The 17994-nt window shown below is 43.0% G+C and overlaps 1 protein-coding gene across 1 annotated transcript; it reads right to left on the minus strand.

The window, feature by feature from the left end:
- Nucleotides 1-679: 679 nt before the first annotated feature.
- Nucleotides 680-17856, minus strand: LOC117210073 (laminin subunit alpha). The gene is made up of 20 exons (XM_033452694.1): nt 17429-17856; nt 15146-15292; nt 13767-14174; nt 13475-13688; nt 13156-13365; nt 12796-13068; nt 12573-12710; nt 12191-12463; nt 11513-11812; nt 11265-11423; nt 8102-11184; nt 4269-7946; nt 3544-4081; nt 3356-3451; nt 3059-3259; nt 2818-2984; nt 2357-2599; nt 2109-2268; nt 1794-2021; nt 680-1719 (listed from the first exon to the last, which is right to left on the minus strand). The coding sequence occupies exons 1-20, from the start codon at nt 17642-17644 to the stop codon at nt 1451-1453; spliced, it is 11001 nt and encodes a 3666-aa protein (XP_033308585.1). The 5' UTR covers nt 17645-17856; the 3' UTR covers nt 680-1450.
- Between the last annotated feature and the right edge of the window lie 138 nt (nt 17857-17994).

Below are 17994 nucleotides of genomic sequence, written 5' to 3' on the forward strand. Positions count from 1 at the left end.
ATAACTCGGCTTCTCATCTCGATGCGTTTATCTTCGATACAGCAAGAAATACTGCATATTTTACTTTGGACGTTTAACGTGTCAATCATGAGTTATGTTTTACATATAAATTCTTTTTACCCTCTATTTTACCCTCTATACATAACACATTTTCCAATAGCCTAAAAAACTTACGATTTTAATATATTGAGTAATACAAGTGATTAGCATATCCTTTAATAATTTTGTAATAAAACATTCGATTTCCACGGAACCTTTCCTTTTTACTTTTTATATGTTTAATCATTGAATCCGAACACTGAAAAAAAGAAAACGTATTGTAAAATAAGAATATAATATGCTGAAGTATCTTTACAATACATTAACGTTTTACACGGTCAACGCTCAACGAATTAAATGTTGAAAATCATTCTTTTCTCAGTCTTCTTCAACGTGTGTACTCAGGGATTGTGAGAAATTTTATACACAGTTTGGTAGTTGTCATAATAAATTTCGTTTTACGTATTTCAAGTCATTTGGTATAGTATCGTTTATTTGATAGTATGTTCGCGCGTATTACAATGCTATAGAATCTTCGGGCTCCACTGTCGGCATATCGTCGAGGAGAATGCGACAGAATTTAAAAGGCGAATTAAAAGGAGCACTTAAAGAGTAGAAAATTATTTTGCAAATATATTTCTTAATCATGTTATTTTCTTTATTTAGCGTCTTCATTTTTCTAAATGTCTTTATGTTTACAGAAAAGTCACAAAGTTTCTTTATCAATAGCACAGAACTTTTTATAATTTTCATTATGGTATAAAATAGTTTTCTTTGGTTGTGTATTACAATACCTTCTGTATAAGTATATCGTTATCACTTCGTTTTCTTCGTTTTCTTTTTTTTTTTTTTTTCTTTTCTTGTAGGAAACTTGTAATTCGCCTAATATGAATTATGGTAAAATAGCTTACTCGGATGTTTAAATAAACGTCGATGGATGCGTAGTGGGGAATACGTAGCTTTATTTACCACCGTAAAAAAGTGGAAAAAACGACGTTCAGTCTTATGTGTATTCGAACGAGATTGTACGCTTATTGAAAATTTTATTCTTTTGCATGATATTTCTCGAGAATCTGTATTAGAAGGCATATTACGATTGTTCAGTAGTACCCTCGAAAATTTGAATACATCGGTGGTGGCTAGGCCCTGAGATATGGCTGTTTATGTCCGATGATCTTTAATTTATTCCCCATTATTCTCGAACAATTATCTTAAATACTTAAAATTCTAGAATAAACATTTCTTATTTAAAAAATGAACTGGCATCATATAACGTTGTATATATAAGTCATTCTTTTTTTGGTTAAAAAACAACATTTGAAAATTGATTGGCAGATGGTTGCAAAAAAAGAGTGGCAACGTTACGTTAATTGATTTTAAGTGCACTTTTAAACGACGTTCTTGGAGATTCTTATATCGTTGGGCATACTCCCGCGAGGACTTGTCCGTAAGCACGTTCGGGGCTCATTTGGATAGCTCTCATATTGATTTGAATGTTTCTAATACAGCCCACGTATTGTGCTTGCGAGCTACTTCCACGTAATCTTTTTCCAAGCATCGGATGACCACCGATGAAGATCGGATGCTTCGATAGAACTCCCGCCACATTTTTCCCGCCGATTCCTGGCTCAGCTGCTTTGTAGTCAACCGATAAGAGCACGGCATTCTTCTGTTTAACAGCTGTGCAAAAGAAACCACAAAAAGTTATTCACTTTCTTTATACTTTTTTTATCGAGATAAAAATGAAATATTACCTCGAATATTGTGCCAATTGCCATCGCACAAGGAATTCGGCTTCGTTGGTTCAAACGAAGTCTCTATCGAACCTTTTGCCGTTTTAACAAGGAACTTCACCGTTCCGTTAATCATTTCTAAGACCAAGTAATCCCGTTTTCCATGGACAGATAGCAGGTGACCAGAAGTGGAACGTGGTTTAATGTCCATTTGGATGTCGACTGTTCTGCCAACTGTGAACCTGTCCACTAAAATTGTATTGTAGAATTAGAATTCGTTCTACAAAATTCCATCAATGTTGTATAGTCGATTATTTAAAACTGTACTGTATGTACCTGCTCTGAACAGATTACTACCATTACCCGGATAGAAGAACAATCCAGGTTCGATTCGTTTTGAACATGGAATTACACCCACTTTATTTATAGGCTCACCAACTGGTTGACCATTTACCATGAAGTTTCCTAGGCATCCATTGAAGGTGTGATTCATACTCTGAAATTAATAACCAAACTCTCATTAAAGAGGAAAGAAATCAAGTAAAATAGGTTCAACGTCTATCAGGTAGATGATATTTACTTACGATCGTATTAAGAACTTTGTTGGACATGTCCTGTGACACCCCTCCTACGTAGAACGGCGGGCTAACATTCATGGTTTCCGTTGTTCCTTGAGAAGATCCGGTAACTGCATCATCTTCGTCTACGATAAGTTGTCCATGGTTTCCTTGTCTTTTAAATATTACGATGTGCCATTCATCGTCGTTTATTTTTCTATTGCTGACTAATATAGCTGGTCCGCTTCCACAATCAAATTTGTAATAAATCTTAAAAAAAATATATGACGATTAGACACAATGTAATTCAAATTGCGATCGATTCGAATTTTCTAAACTTGTTTACACGTAAAAAAAGCTGATAAAAATTGTTATTGATGTTGCAATAGAGAAAAACGGCTTTATCTCGAGTATATGTTTCCGAACCAATACCAATTACCTGACATCGCGATCGATGTCAGATATTTTATCGAACATCGACACTTTACCTTTCCTTCGTTGATATACACAGCGATCAAATTCTGATTGGCAAGGTCCGACGTATAGAAAATGATTCCTTCGTCGGCCATCGTTTTGATAGCGATTTGGAAATCGTAGTCGTTCTTGTATCTGCCGTTTAGAGATCTGTATTCTAATCTGCTGTTTCTCGCAGTACCTGAAAACGATGCCATTCTTTCACCGAAATTCCTCGTTTCGTATATTTTTCAAAATCGCGCGGAAATATCGTACCGAAACGCCAGGCATTTTCCATGTCAGGATCTATAGCCGGGTAATATGGTAATCGACATTCGTCGATGTGCAACGGTGTGGTTCTTTGAGTGGAAGTAGTAGCCTCTGTGGTTGTAACGAAATCATCGTGATGATGGCCGCGTCCCTCTATCGTAGGTTCTTCCTCGTCCGTTTCCTTATCGATATCAACGTCGATGATGTCTAACAATATCGAGTAGTAAGTTACAGATTAGATTCCTTGACTAGACTCCTCGTCGTACTTATTATTCATGTTATTACTTGTAACATCGTACTCACTAATCTGGGTAGATACTTCGACGTTGTCGTCTGGACTTTCCGTGGGCAACAGAGGAGGCGGGACGTTCGGTTCTGGTTCGGGTTTAGATGGTGCAGCTGTACCATGTATGTAGATATATTTATGTGTATTAATTTAACGCTTCGAAAGTTTCAGCTTATTTATCATTTTAAAAACGTCAATTGCTTACACGATGGATCACCCAGCTTGCACTTTCCAAGGAGAGCGTGAGGCCTTTCTGTCGTGTTGGCGAAATTAACGATGACACCGTTCAACGTTGCGTCTCCGATACAACCGATAAACGGCGTCATCGCGCCAGTCGGGGGGATACCAAAGGCAGCCGGTAAACCACCGATATACAAACTGCCATAAGGTATGTTCAGTAGGGGTGCATCTAGATCGGTACTGTAATTCTTAATATCGTCGATGTCGAGCTTGAGAGAATCGGTCGAGTGCGTAGCCGTGACTACGTGCCACTCGTTGTCGTTGAACTTGATGCCCGTGGATGTTGTTCGTAGTTCCTGGCCCTGACTATTGAAGACGAGAACACCGTCGATCAGCGACAAATAGCTAACTACACCTTTCTCATGATCGGTCACGTAGAAGATCAAGCCGTCGTTTGCCAAAGTCTTGAACTTTAGGTTCACTTGAAGACTGTTCGGCACGGAGATGTTGTGCCATCTTACATAGCCGGATACGTTCTCCTCGAAAGATACCAAGCTTACGAACTAAAGAAAAAAGCAAAATATCATGTAACCAAAGCAAAACGACTGCTAGGTTTTCAATTAACACGGCCAGACAGCACGGAACATTAAACAACGATAAACAAATTCATCGCTTTATGCATCGTTTTATAAATTTGTTAAACTAACCGCAAGATCATCGATTCGAATAGTTTTACAAACGTTACATTACCCGTACTGGACAGGCAGGAACCACACCAAATGCCTGAATGTTGCGAGTCAGATCGACTATGGTATCTAGAATAACCACATCGTCGATACAACCTTCGAAACCTTCGTTAGTCACAGGCTCATAGGGATGTTTAGCATTCGGTGGATATCCTCCGAAATAAATGTTATCCGAAGACACCAAGTTCTTGGTATTTCCTTCCGCTTTGCCTTTCACCACATCCACGCCGTCCATCTTTAGAACGCCGGTCTTCTCGAACCTGAGAGCTTCCAGGTTGTGCCAGTTTCCATCGTTGTACTTGTTCCAGGATTTCAAGCTGGTTCCACCTTCCCCGAGATCGTACTGATAGATTACGTGGCCGTCTCTCATTTCCAAAGCCAGGAACTGTTTGCCTTTACCCATTAGGTAAATCAGCCCATTTTCCGCGAACGTCTTCAAGTTTAATTTAATGCTGAATTTTCTGCTGTCCGGTGAAATCTGGAAATCTCTCTTGCTTAAGATAGCGTATCCGTGTTTGTCGAATCTGTAACCGGTACTGGGTTGGAAGTTGATCAACTTGTCCCTTTCCATGGCAATCTTGTCGTTATTTTCGCCGTCGATGAAATTCCAGAAGGAGACCGGCGTATCTTCTCCTATTACAAGCTCTTCCATTTCACCTTCGAACGAGGACGCAGTGACGGCGTTCTGCATGTTAAAGGACGGTGGATAACCACCTACGAACAATTTCGATTGTTCCTGGTCCAAATCGAATATCGTGTGCGAGCCAGGTAACACGTATCCTTTCTCATAAAGTCGATCTTTACCTTCTCCGATATCTTCTCGCACAATTAGCTTTACGTTATTTCCGGTTCTCTCGACGATTATTTGACGCCACTTATTGTCCGATACGAATTTATTGTTGATGATCTTCTCGGGACCGGATCCGAAATCGACGATGAGTACCGGATAACCGCTTTCGATCAGCAGTGCCATGAAATCGTGAGTTTTCGAGCGTGGTAATTTGGCGTTCTCCTCGTTTCCTAGATATAGTAGAAAACCGTTTGTCGTGTTCGTTCTGAAGTACAGAGATATCTTGGAAGACGTGGCAAGCAGAGGAAGGTTTTCGGGATTCTTCAATTCCAGTGTGGTATTCCTATAGAAGGTCAGGCCGACCTTGTAACGATCCGCAAGTTCCCTGGCGTTCGCAATTTTGTTCTTCAACGCCTCGATCTTGCTCTTCAAATCGTTTCCATTGGTATCTATCGACCTTTGATTCGCGTTCAAGTCGCTTAACAATTTGGCAATGTTCGGCAGATACTTATCGACGATGTCAAGTACTTGCTTCTTCGCCTGGGATATGTCGCGAGTCGATTCCGAAATGTTTTTCGATAGCTGTTTCGTTTTCTTCAGATCTTCCGGAATTTGATCGACGGCATTCGTGTTATCGACGGAAAGCTTGATATTTTTCTCCACCTCTATCACCTGATTCATAGCGTCTTGGGCCACCGTCGAGGAAGGGGCTTCGATATTACCGAGAATCTTGTCGATGTAATCCAACAGCTCACTGTTGCGTTTATTCTGCTCGGAGATCATGGCGGAATGCGTTTGAGCGTCGCTCAAATCCACCTCGGGTTTGCCCGTTGTCTTCGACAGTGTATTCTGCGCCGATTCTAGCAAATTCACAGCCACGTTTCGCGAATCCAGCAACCTTTGCTCGATACCGTCCGAGAGAGTAGTCGCGTTATTCGCCGCAACAATCGCGTCGTCTGCAGCTTCGCGAGCAGCTTCGATCGCCGTTCCTATATTTCTGTAGGCGGAAACGGCTTTCACCGCATCGGTATTCCTCGTATCCGTCAAAATACTATCCAGATCCAAGGAACGATTATAAAGACGTTCGGCATGGTAGTGCGCGTTTTGCACGGGATTAGTTAGATCTAACAGCAGTTTGTCGTTTTCTTCGATCGTTCTATTTAACGTATCCGTAGAATCGTCTATCACGTTTTCCCTTAATAGTTTCGTGTTACGATCCGCGTCGCGGAGATATTCGCTGGCGTTTCCGTTCAATTCCTCTCCGGCCATTAGATCTTCCTTCGCCTCTGCGGTGGAGTTTTTCACCGTGTCGAAGTTGCCGGTCTCAGCTGCGATTCTGTTTTCCTGATTCAATCTATCCACGACACTGGCCAGCTCTTGAGCCTTCCACGTGATTTCGAGAAGATCGTCCATTTTGTCCGACACGTTCCTCACCTTGTCGCTCAGATTATCCGCGATGGAGGATAAATTGCTGACTGGTACGTTGTACTCGTTCATTTCCGACACGAGAATGTTGGCCTGGTCCGCTTGATCCGTTGCACGGTCCCGGAAACCGACGAACGATACCCCTTTGATCTTTTTCAGAATGTCTGTAGCCTCTTTTAAGGCGCTGTCCACTTTCGCTCCAGTGCCCAATTCAATGTTCAAGGCTAACGATTCTACCTCGGAAACGGTCGATCTCACTAGGTCTATCTCCTTGATCACATCTTCCTCCAGAAGATTCATGTTTTCCAACGTATTCTCCGCCGCGAGCTTCCATTTCTCGCTGTCCTCCGCGGTATAATCGATCTCGCGTTTCTGATTCGAAACCTCCGTTTCCAATCTCTTCACTTCTTGCTGCAACGGCAGGAAGTTTACCCTGTTGGGGTCCAGAAGTTTCACTTTAGGATACAAGTCGTTTACCGTGTCATTGATGAACTTCAGTCTTTGATTGGTGAAGTAGCTCTCAGCCACTGTGCTGAACTCCGTGAAAACAGGATTCAACAAATCCGATAATTCATCCGTGACGTCCAGCAAGTTTCCGGTACAGGAGTCGCAAGCGAAGCAACCTTGCCCCGGAATCAACACGTTCCTATACGGGCAATGATCACATTTCTCCCCGATCACACCCGGTAGACAACTACACTGGCCAGTGGTAGTGTTGCAAGACACCCCAACAGAGTAGCCGATGTTACATTCGCAAGAGGTACACCCTTCCGGCCCGTAATTCCAGTAACCAGAAATACATTGATCGCATCTGCGTCCAGTGACGCCAGGTTTGCATCGACATTGGCCCGTCGCATCGTCGCACTGACTACTTTCAGAGGCAATTCCACAATCGCACGCTTTGCAACCTTCGCACGTGTCGTAGCCATAGTGATCGTCCGCGCAATGATCGCATTGCTCTCCGACCACGTTTTCGTGACAGTAGCATTGACCGGTGTAACTGTCGCAGTGTTTCATTCCGCATTCTTTGCACGAACAGGTGCGGCAATCTTTTCTTTCAACGGCGTCGCCGAAAAATCCTGGCGCGCACAGATTACAAGCTTCCCCGTAAGTGTTGTTCAAACAACGTAAACACTCTCCGGTCCTGGAATCGCAGGAACCGACTTGGTTGGTATCGATGTTGCCGGAACACTTGCACGGCTTGCAATAGTCGCCGTAAACTTCGGGGTTTCCGTAGAAACCGGAAACGCAGGACTCGCAGCGAGCGCCATAATAACCGGCAAGACAGTCGCAGCTTATTTTATTTCCTTCCTCGTTCACCTCGCAACCGGTGGCGAAATTGTTGGATGGGAAGGGCAGAGGACAGGCACAAATCAGACAATCGGTTGGAGTTCCTCCGGTAGCGTTGCCGTAGTAGCCTTGCTTGCAGAGTTCGCAATGGTCACCCGTCGTGCCGTCTTTGCAGTCCTACGGTAAACGGAAAGTTGTTTAAAGATCTCGACACTCGTACATGTAAATAGATAGATCGTACATAATAACCATTATCTAGAGGTTAGCAAAACGTTCGTGGAATTTAGCTAGATCCTTTATCAATATATCTTTCAATCGCCGAATCAACTTACCAAACATACGCCGGTTTCCACGTCGCAAGTATCTGCGTGCCCGTTGCACTCGCAACTAACGCAATAACCCCCATGGGGTCCAGAATCTACTCTGTAATATCCTGGGGCACATTCTTCGCACGAAAGTCCTTCGTAGTTCGGCGGACACTGGCACTGCTCGACGCCACTGGCTGGAACGTTATACTGCGGCGAATAGGTCTCCGTAGCTACGTCCATAATCACGTGCGACAAAGAGGCTGTAATACTGGGGTTCCAGTATGTAGCACGGATGTATATTCCTCGAAGGTCCTCCAGCACCACCATCAGCTGTTCCCTCGTAGCGCTTAAACGATTCTCGGTTATAAAGTTCGTTTCGATCAATTCCAAAGACGCTTCGAAATTCGTGAACGACGGTGGCTGCTCCTCGGCGTAATGAAGCAACGTTGTGTCGGCACCTTGAAGAATCACGTCGGCCGCGCTAACTGCCTCGCCAAACGGTCCGGTACTATAATACACGGTATAATTCAGGAAACCTCCATAGGAAGTCAACTTTTTCCACAAATAAGTCTCTGGCGCCGAGAAATAGACGACTTTTCTGAAAGTGTCGTTAGTGGTGAGACCAATAGCGATACTCGTCAAATTGAACTCTTGCGGTATGGTTGTCAAGTACGTGATATTTCCACTCTTCTCGTTAGACAGAGACAATTCCCAATTAGTCATATCGGACACCTGCACCCTGTACAAGTTCGCTGACGCACATCTGGTGGTCTTTCCGAAACAGAAACACTTGGTACAACCTTCCTGATTGTTCTCCTGTATATTAAAGGTACCCTCCTTGCACACGTCGCACGCTGATCCTTGGACATTTTCCTTACAGAAGCATTCTGCCGTGTATTGATCGCAGATATTCGCAGTGGTCCCGCGGATGTCGCAGTCGCATTTCTCACAGTGCGGGAACTGGGAATATCCAGATCGACACTTGTCGCATTGTCTTCCTACCACGTTCTCCTTACATTTGCAGTTGCCATTCAAGAAGTCGCATTGCAAATCTCCGTCGATTACACCGAGAGGCGAACAGTTGCATTCTTCGCAGCCGACGATCGGATGGAATCCGTAGGTTCCCACCTCGCATTGATCGCAACGTTCACCGATAACCCTCGGTGGACAACTACAAGCACCTGTTTCTGGCTCACAGAGGGCTGTGCTGGGACAGCTGCAAGGTTTGCAGTTGGGGAAACCATAGAATCCGGTTTTGCAGATCTCGCATCGTCTTCCAATAATGTTTGCCCTGCACGGACATTGTCCACCGAACTTTTCACACTCGAGGCTTATGGATCCATTGATGTTACAGTTACATGGTAGAGCACGATTGTTGTAATTGGCCGTTAAGGAGAAGATCGAGTCGCGACAGAAACCCTCCTCGGTGATGTTGATATGGAAGTGGTTGTATCCGCACTTCTTGATAAACTCCTTCGTCTGATCGAACTGGATCTTCTTTAAGATCTTTTCGTTGTACTGCTCCGTTGGAATAACCAGGATATAATCCAGCCAGATACCTTTGCTGTCGCTCTCTTTGAAAGTGATCATAAAGTTTTCGATCAGTTGGAATCTGATGTTACCGTCTTCTTGTTTCACCACGCTGCGACATCCACTGTTGCTGGGACAGTGGGGAACGGACATCTTTGCTTCGTAGAATTTTCCATTTTGCACCAACACGTCGAGCTCGTATTCCGGATAGTTCGGTTGATAGTATTGCACGACGAAAGTGTAGTCTCCAGGCTGTAAAACTTTCGCGTGAATATCTACCATTGTATTCTTATCATCCAGATAAATTAACTTAGTATTATTATCGTAAATTCCGAATGGTCTATTCTCAGATTCGGCAATCGTGCTGCTGCTTTCGAATTCGATCTTCTTCGCGTCTGCTGCTCCGGGGAACTGACCTTTCACGCACTTTCCGTTCTTTCTAACGCATATAGATTTTGGTTTGACATAATCCAAGGACCACCGATTGTAAGGAATAGCAACGACGGAGTCGATGGCCACGTTCGACGTAGGATCTCCGGTTAAAATCAAGCTGATATAGTTCGAAGGGAAATTCATCGTAGCTACTCTGCCATAGGTGTCGGTCACCACCTGTCTGCAAACACTGGTGTACTTGCAAGGGTACAGGGTAGCCTTTCCCTTTCCAACTGTATTTGCTTCTATCAAAAGGGTTGACGTGGCGTTCTCATCTTTCGGTGTCACGTACGTAACCAACAGGACGTGCAGACCGGGTTTCGAGATCCTCAAGTCGAAGTGTATCTCTTCTTGTCTCTCGTTGATCAATGGAACTTCCACTTTATCGATCTCACGCAGGATATCTCTATCCATAAAATATTCGGTCAGGGGGATTCTGACGTCGTTTTCGTTCAAGAAACCGCCAGCTCCGTGAACAGAGTCAAATATCGTGAGATCGGGGTAACCGTAGTGTCTACAGAGTCCCTTGTGACCAACCTCGCAAGGAATATTCACGTTTTGAGTTAAAATAGTTGCCTCGTAATATTCGGATGGAAGCAGCACGAAGTAATCGAGGAAAAGGCTATTCTTGGTGGCGATACTGATGGACCAGTAGCCTGGATTCATAACCATGGCCGAAGGAAGATTACCTTGAGGTCCTGCGACGGTCACGAACGATGGTTTTACGGTTGGCTTGAAATTGACCTTGAACTGTTGCTCCACCTCCAGTGGATTTTCTGGGGTGATAGTGATTGTTCCAAGGATCGGCTCGTTATTCGGATTCACGTATTTCAAAGCCATTCTATAGAGGGACGACTTTTGAATAAAGACATGCAGAATGATCTCGTCTTGAAGGGCAGAAAATACCGCGTATCCCTTCCAACTGTATCCTGGGAAGTGATCTTCGGTGAAACCGTAACGGACAGGGCTGTTGCTAGGTGTCCTTCCATCCTCTGCTTCGTATTGAAATTGATGAAGAGTCGGGAAATAGTGGGCTTTTAAGGGTTCCTTGCAAGTAAGACCAGTGACACGTGGCTGACACTGGCATTGGCCAGTTAGTTTATCGCACACCGAATTTACAGAACCACCAATGTCGCAAGCACAATCTGAAACGAAAGATTTACATAATTTGTATTCGTCGAAATAATTCTGGTTACTGGCGCGCAATATACGATTAATTACATACCTGTGCAGCCGAAGAAATTGCTCTCTTGAAGATTGTACGTACCATCCACGCACTGATTACAACTCCTGTCGGTTACTCCAGGTTTACAGATACATTGGCCATTCTTCGTGTCACACTCACCGATATTTCCAATGACACCCGGTATATTACACTGACATTCTTAAAACAAGATAAAACGACAGGGAACAATTACTTTCGTCGCTTTATATTTGCCGATCGTATCTTGAAAATTTCGTCGTTCCATTTACCTTCGCAACCCTGAGGATTGTAAGGCTGTAAGTTCCAATAGAGCGGCTTACACTGGTTACAGATCCTACCCTCGACGCGATCCTTGCATTGACAAAGTTCACCGGCAGGCAAGGAGCCGCATCCCTGGAACGTTTCTACCACGCCCGCTGGATCACAGTTGCAACCCTCGCAGGTGGGGAAGTTATAAAAGCCCTCTTTACACTGGCTACACCTGCCGCCGTCGAAATTCTCCCGGCACTGACATTTACCCTCCGCGTCGCAAGACGCGCCGATCGAACCGTGGCTGTCACAGTTGCAGGCTACGATTGCGATAAAGGATTATCATCAGTTTCGGTAACTTCTTCTTGCGGTTTTTTACTTGTACCCAGTATATTGCTTTGGCTTAATACGAGTTACTACAATCAAGTTTACGGATTTTGAACTTGACCATAGCTTTTTACTTTTCTTTAAGTTAGAAAAAGTTAGAAAAAGAGAAACGCAGGATGAATCGTCGTACAAAGAAAGATGGAGTTGCGTTTGCCATAAAGGGCGGCCTAAGAAACGACCTCCGACCGTTGTGTAATACGTCTTGCGGATACAGCGTTCCCTTACTACATCGTGAGAAGCAGAGTAGGGGAAATACCGTAAGCTCTTGAGCTTAACCGAACACGGTAGTTATAAATAGAAATCTCACGTACCTATACATTCTGGATACATGTAATATCCAGGGCTGCACTGGTCGCAGGTTCGTCCAGCGAAATTAGCCAGACAAGAACATTTTCCTACGGCGTCACAGCTAATAGACGACGACCCTGTTAAGCTACAGTTGCAAGGCCTGCAATTTGGAAACCCGTAATACCCATTGATACATTGATCACATCTGGGACCGCCGTATCCTTTCTTACACAGACACCAACCGTCCGTTTTATCGCAAACTCCAGGTTCGGTTCCACGTGCGTCACAATTACAAACTAGACAAACAACAGCAACATCGGATATTTATAATTAACTCGTTTCAAAATTCGTTTAAAGGCGCGTTAATAATTAATACAGCACGGTTATCTTTTTGGATACGCTTACATGTACAGTGAGGGTAATTATAGTAGCCATCTTCGCAGATGTTGCACGTCCTTCCGCCATAATTATTCTTGCAGGTACAATTGCCAGAAATTACGTCGCAGTTGTCGTTGAGGGAACCCAAGGAATTGCATTCGCAGGCTACAAATTTTGTGATCGATTATAACACAAATTACGTTATATAATGAAATTCGTCGCGGATAGAAACGCTCCGCGGTTTACTCACGTAAACATTCGGGGAATTTATAGTAGCCCTGCGCGCAGAGGTTGCAATAATGACCGGCGTAATTCGACTTGCACGGACAAGATCCGTCTATGGCCTTGCAATGATCTCCGTGTGTCCCATTGCTATAACACTGGCAAGGAACACAATTCGGATAACCATAATATCCATAGCTGCAACTGTCGCAATTAGGCGAAGTGTATTCTTTTCGACATTCGCATTTGCCGGTGGCATCCGCGCAATTTCCAGTCAGATTAAATCCGTTACATTGACACGCTATTGAAAAACGAAAACTAACGATGTAAATGATATTTTCTAGTAACGTTTTAACAAAATCGTTGGCCGAATGGAGCTACGACTCACGTTGACAAACGTCGGTTGCGTTCAAAGGTTTGTTCCGCGGCCTGTAGAACATCGGTTTGCAACGATTGCAGTTAATTCCTTCGGTGTTGTCCCGACAGTTTTTACACACACCGCCACCCTCGTAGTTACCGTGAATATCCAATGACAAGTGTTTCTCGTCCACTTCCGTGTCGTATTCACACTCGTCCGAATGGCCGAAACAATTGCAAGCTACAAGAAGTAAAAGATCTTTTGCTTCGTGGAACAAAGTGACTTTCGGTTTACGGCGAACGAAAAAACGGACGAGTAGTACGTAAGGAAGAAAAAAAATTATTCTCACGTTCGCAAGTGAACTTCTTAAACGCCGTGGACTGCCGCCATTTCTTCTGCTCAAATCCTTTGCAACAAGTCGCACATTGCGCCCCACAAGTGTTATGTTGGCATCTGCAAACGAGTTTCTTCGGCATTTTTGGATCCAGTATATCGCAAGTATCCGCATGGCCATTGCACATGCACCGACCCCCGATACTGATATCTTTGATGGAGTAAAAGTACTGAAATACAACAAATTTAGCTGTAATTGTTCGTTTCGGTTATCGCGATGAGATTCGTCGAATTTCGGGAACACTTACTCTTCTGGTGACGGTCGGATCCTCCCGCACTAAAGACATCAAATGCCCCAGTAAATTTTTTGTTCTTAAAAAACGAAAACGAACATTCGTCGCTCGTGTCCATTCTTGCAACAAGGTGGAATTGAAGTAATGTTTCGCGGATGGACGATTATTCAGAATCGAAATCGGTATCTCGCCACCCTCCAGTGGCACGATTTGAGAATATTCCGTGGTACAGATGACACTATCGTCCCTGGTGATCGGTTTATAGCTATCCACGCCGAAGTAAGTCAAACAATCGTTAGCGGTATCGGAAAAGTATTGCCAAGGCGTATAGCTCTTTCCATAATCTGTTGATTTTTCAAGTACCCAGAGTCCGGGTCTCGGCGAATTAGCCATTTTGACGTACACGTATGCCACGTGAAATTCCTATGAAAGACGTTTTACCAATTTTTATTCAAATCTAGGTCAATTGGAAATTGATAGGATTAATTTCTATTTTGTAGAAAAGTAACGAAAGAAAGGCATAAGTGAGTTAGAGTTCCCGCTACTCTGTGAAAGATGATGGCGTTTAATATCGATATAATACGACCCTTGTTTTCTCGCTACCTAGAAACAATACGAAAGCATAGGACTTTTGTAGCAAGAACTGGGGAACATGTGTGTCGAACTCCGTAGCTTTTGGAACGTTGAATTCGTGCCTCCCCCCGTTTCCGGACACGTGGTCGAGAGTATACGAGAAGAGAAAAGAGAGAAAAGAGAGAAAGAGAGAGAGAGAGAGAGAGAGAGAGCACACGTTAACGCAGCGTAAACGAGTCCTAAGAAGTTGTTTAACGAAAAGACAATAACCCCGTGTCTACGACGAGAACACGTATCCATAGCCTATCGAAATTCTAATCTCTCTTATTAGCTACCAATTTTTTAGCATATCGTGGATTTAACTTTTCCCGGTTTTCTTTCTATTTAGATTTAGAAGTTGGATAATCGGATATCGAACAGATTGAACGAACGTAAAGAACGTCTATTCGCTGTACCATTTACCCTGCTCCCTGAAACCCGTGTTTTCTATTGTCCTCAGGAAATGACGCGAAGATAATTCTTTCCCGTTTCGCAGGAAAACGCCTACTACGTGATAAAGCAATTTGTTACAGATAAAATACTTATTCCACCATTATTTCAGGCTCATAATTTCCTGTTGGTGTCAATTCTCTTACTTTCTGCTTACTCATTTTTATTTCTCGATATCTGGTCGCTCGATTCGATAAAAATGGGAAAGAATAACCGATCGAACATATCGCCCTTGGAATCCGTTATCCGTATTTCGTCGATCTCAGGTTCGCTAATTCGGACACTTATCCATAAAATATTGTGTTGAAATTTGCAATTTTGTTTACACTTACTTGTTCAAAATTGATCGTCAGATTCACTTCGTTGTACTTCATTCCTCTGGAAAGCGGTGGCGATTGCCACCAGGTTTCCATTCCATCGACCGCGTATTCCGGTGGATGCTTTTTCTCTGGGTTGTCCGCATCGCAGTAATCGCATACCTAGACATCGACAACGCTATTATCGTGCTTCCTCGAATTTTTAAACTACGTTCGAACGTAGAGCGGACATCGAAACGAAAGGAAAATCCTCGCTCGACCATGACATCTCGATAGTCGACAAACATACTTGCTGTTCGTTTGGAGTAATTTTTTATTCGCATCTACACTCTCGTATGCACGTATGTCGAACATACGTGTATTTATTAATATAAAGTTCAACGACCTAACATGTCCGAGATCTCAACGATACATAGAAATCGTGCGATCTCGAAATTTAAATAAAAATACTCTGATTTAATCCTCGATGTAACAACAGGTTCGATTTTTAAACGCGACTAATATCAAATCATTTTTACGGAGGTTTCTACGAACAGATTAGATTTTTTTTAAGAATCTTTGTGGGACATCCGTGTCAGTTCGACCGTTCGGAATTTGAAAAGACAAGATGGTCAAGTGTTATCGAGAGGTCACTCTTATCGGTAACTCCTTATCGGCCCTCTCACTTCTAGTCTACATGGCATTTTCTTTCGCCCGCATAAATAGATACATACACGTAATGCCATAGAACCGAGTGGCCACTGACCCATTCGGAAATCCCGAATTTATGAATTGTCTAATAATATCAATTGCTCTACGATCAGCGTAAGAAGCAGTCCGCTATTAGAACGGAACGAACCTAGAACGTAGAACGAGCACGCAGAGAAAGGAAAAGTAACCTTTTACGGTTAATGTAAAGACAATCGATCGTTTTAAATATTGCGCGACTACGAAATCGGTCATCTGATTTATTATTTCCTGCTTGATAAGGAGAACTCGGTTTTGCGATATACTACTACCAAGAAATACAAAGCCATTAACAGCGATAAAGATAAAATAATCGTGGCAAGTTCTTCATTCACTACAGACCTGTATACATTTTTTAACGAATCTTTAAAAATATTTACAATTTCCTAGGAAACTGTTCTCTCGCGTTAAAGTTCATATTACGATTATCCCCTCGCATGCATTACACCGATTCCAAGAAACCCTGCTAAAGAGCAGAGCATCGTCAAAGGTACTTAGATATACCGATAAAATAAGATTCGTTTGATAATTGGACAATTGCAAGCAATAGTATTGAAATTGCTATGATATACAGCAATTTACAGTATATATAGCACGCGTTTAAAAGGTAACGTAAGTAAAGAATTACGAAATAGATTCTACTAGATTCGCTAATGTAGCATTTTAGTAGCATCAAATATTTCGAATCTTGATCTTAAAGGGAACAAAAAGTTGTAACACGTAGTTTGTACTAATTATTCTTAGTGTCGGTAAATAGATGAATAAAATGCATCACTTGTGTATAATTTCACTGACATTTCTTCGTGCAAATAATTTGTATGAACTTCCCTTATCGCAATTCCAACAACGATAAGTTGATACGTGCATACTAAGACTAACATCTATATTAAATTACATATAACGATGATAAATCTTCATGCGTTAAAAAAAAAATATGTATAAAAAAATATGTACTCTCACACACATACACACACACAATATAGATAGATAGATATATACTATATAATATATATTATATTATATAGCATCAAGAATGACGATTTACAAAGATTAGAATTCTCTTTTGTTAGAACGCTCAATTTCTTTTTAGGGCTACAATCCTTTTTGCTCGCAATTTATAAAACCCTATATAGATATTTTCATTCCATAAAGATGGAAAAAAGTAGTTGAGTAAGCGGATGGTTGCCTAAAGAGTGATAAACTCTTGCACTCAAAGGACCAAATATAGATAAAAATTGGTTCGAGACCGCGACATAGCCTATTCCAACTAAACGATCCAAAGCAAACGTCGTGCGTTCTTAGATAAATATCAAATATCTTTCGTTCCGGTAAGAAACGAACAAAGTACGTCGAAATTTACGAAATATTTGCAATAACTAGTCTAGATTCTCTCGGGACTCGGTGATTAAAATTTAAGTCCTTATTCGGTATGTCTTTTTATACATTTTCCGATACCTTAAGGTATCTTCTCATTCGCGATTTAGATCTAACCAACTAAAAGAAAAATAGAACAAAAGCGGTTGTTAAGTAAAAATCAAAGATATAGAGAAGAGAACGCAGATGTATACCAACCTGACCCTGTATCAGATTAATGTCCTCGTGCTGATCAGCGTTCGCGCCGACGAGCTTGCAATAGAGTTCCGGGCCGGGGGTGTCGACGCCACACGTGGCTGACGCGATAATCTCCTTGCCCTCGGCTAGATTGAAATACGGCGGCGTCAGGATTTCGTTTCTCGTTTGGTGGACCAGCAAGCTGGCCAACGAAGCGACCAGCAACCACCTCGCCATCCTGACGGTCGACTGATTGAGCCCGCCACTGTCGGCACCTCTGGTGTTTCGTCCTTTAACGCGGCGTGTTTTCTTGAAACTATCGCGGCCCCTTTTCTCTCTTTCTCTGTCCCCCCTCTCACTCTCGTTCCTTCTTCGAGGAGAATGCGGCGAGAGAGACGCGAAGAAGTTGATGAAGCCCGGGCAGCTTCTCGGTGTAGACTGACAGGCCGGAGGTCATCGAGGACCGCCGATCTGTGGTAGAGGGGCAGTGGGGGTGGCGACTCTAGAAGGATGGTCCACACACTTCGAAACCATATGCCATTCCGTACCCCTACACATGTGCATGCTGTTTCTGCCCAGCAGTACGA

This window comes from Bombus bifarius, unplaced genomic scaffold (assembly GCF_011952205.1).
Source record: "Bombus bifarius isolate JDL3187 unplaced genomic scaffold, Bbif_JDL3187 scf7180000008199, whole genome shotgun sequence".
NCBI classification, from domain to species: Eukaryota; Metazoa; Arthropoda; class Insecta; order Hymenoptera; family Apidae; genus Bombus; species Bombus bifarius.

Bases quoted from the DNA above. Each gene is read 5' to 3' on its own strand.
- LOC117210073 (XM_033452694.1), bottom strand. From the start codon at position 17,644: ATGGCGAGGTGGTTGCTGGTCGCTTCGTTGGCCAGCTTGCTGGTCCAC. The intron at 13,689-13,766 runs GTAAGTGTTCCC...GTTGTATTTCAG, and splicing joins ATCCGACCGTCACCAGAAGA to TACTTTTACTCCATCAAAGA. The intron at 12,711-12,795 runs GTGAGTAAACCG...CAAAATTTGTAG, and splicing joins TAAATTCCCCGAATGTTTAC to CCTGCGAATGCAATTCCTTG.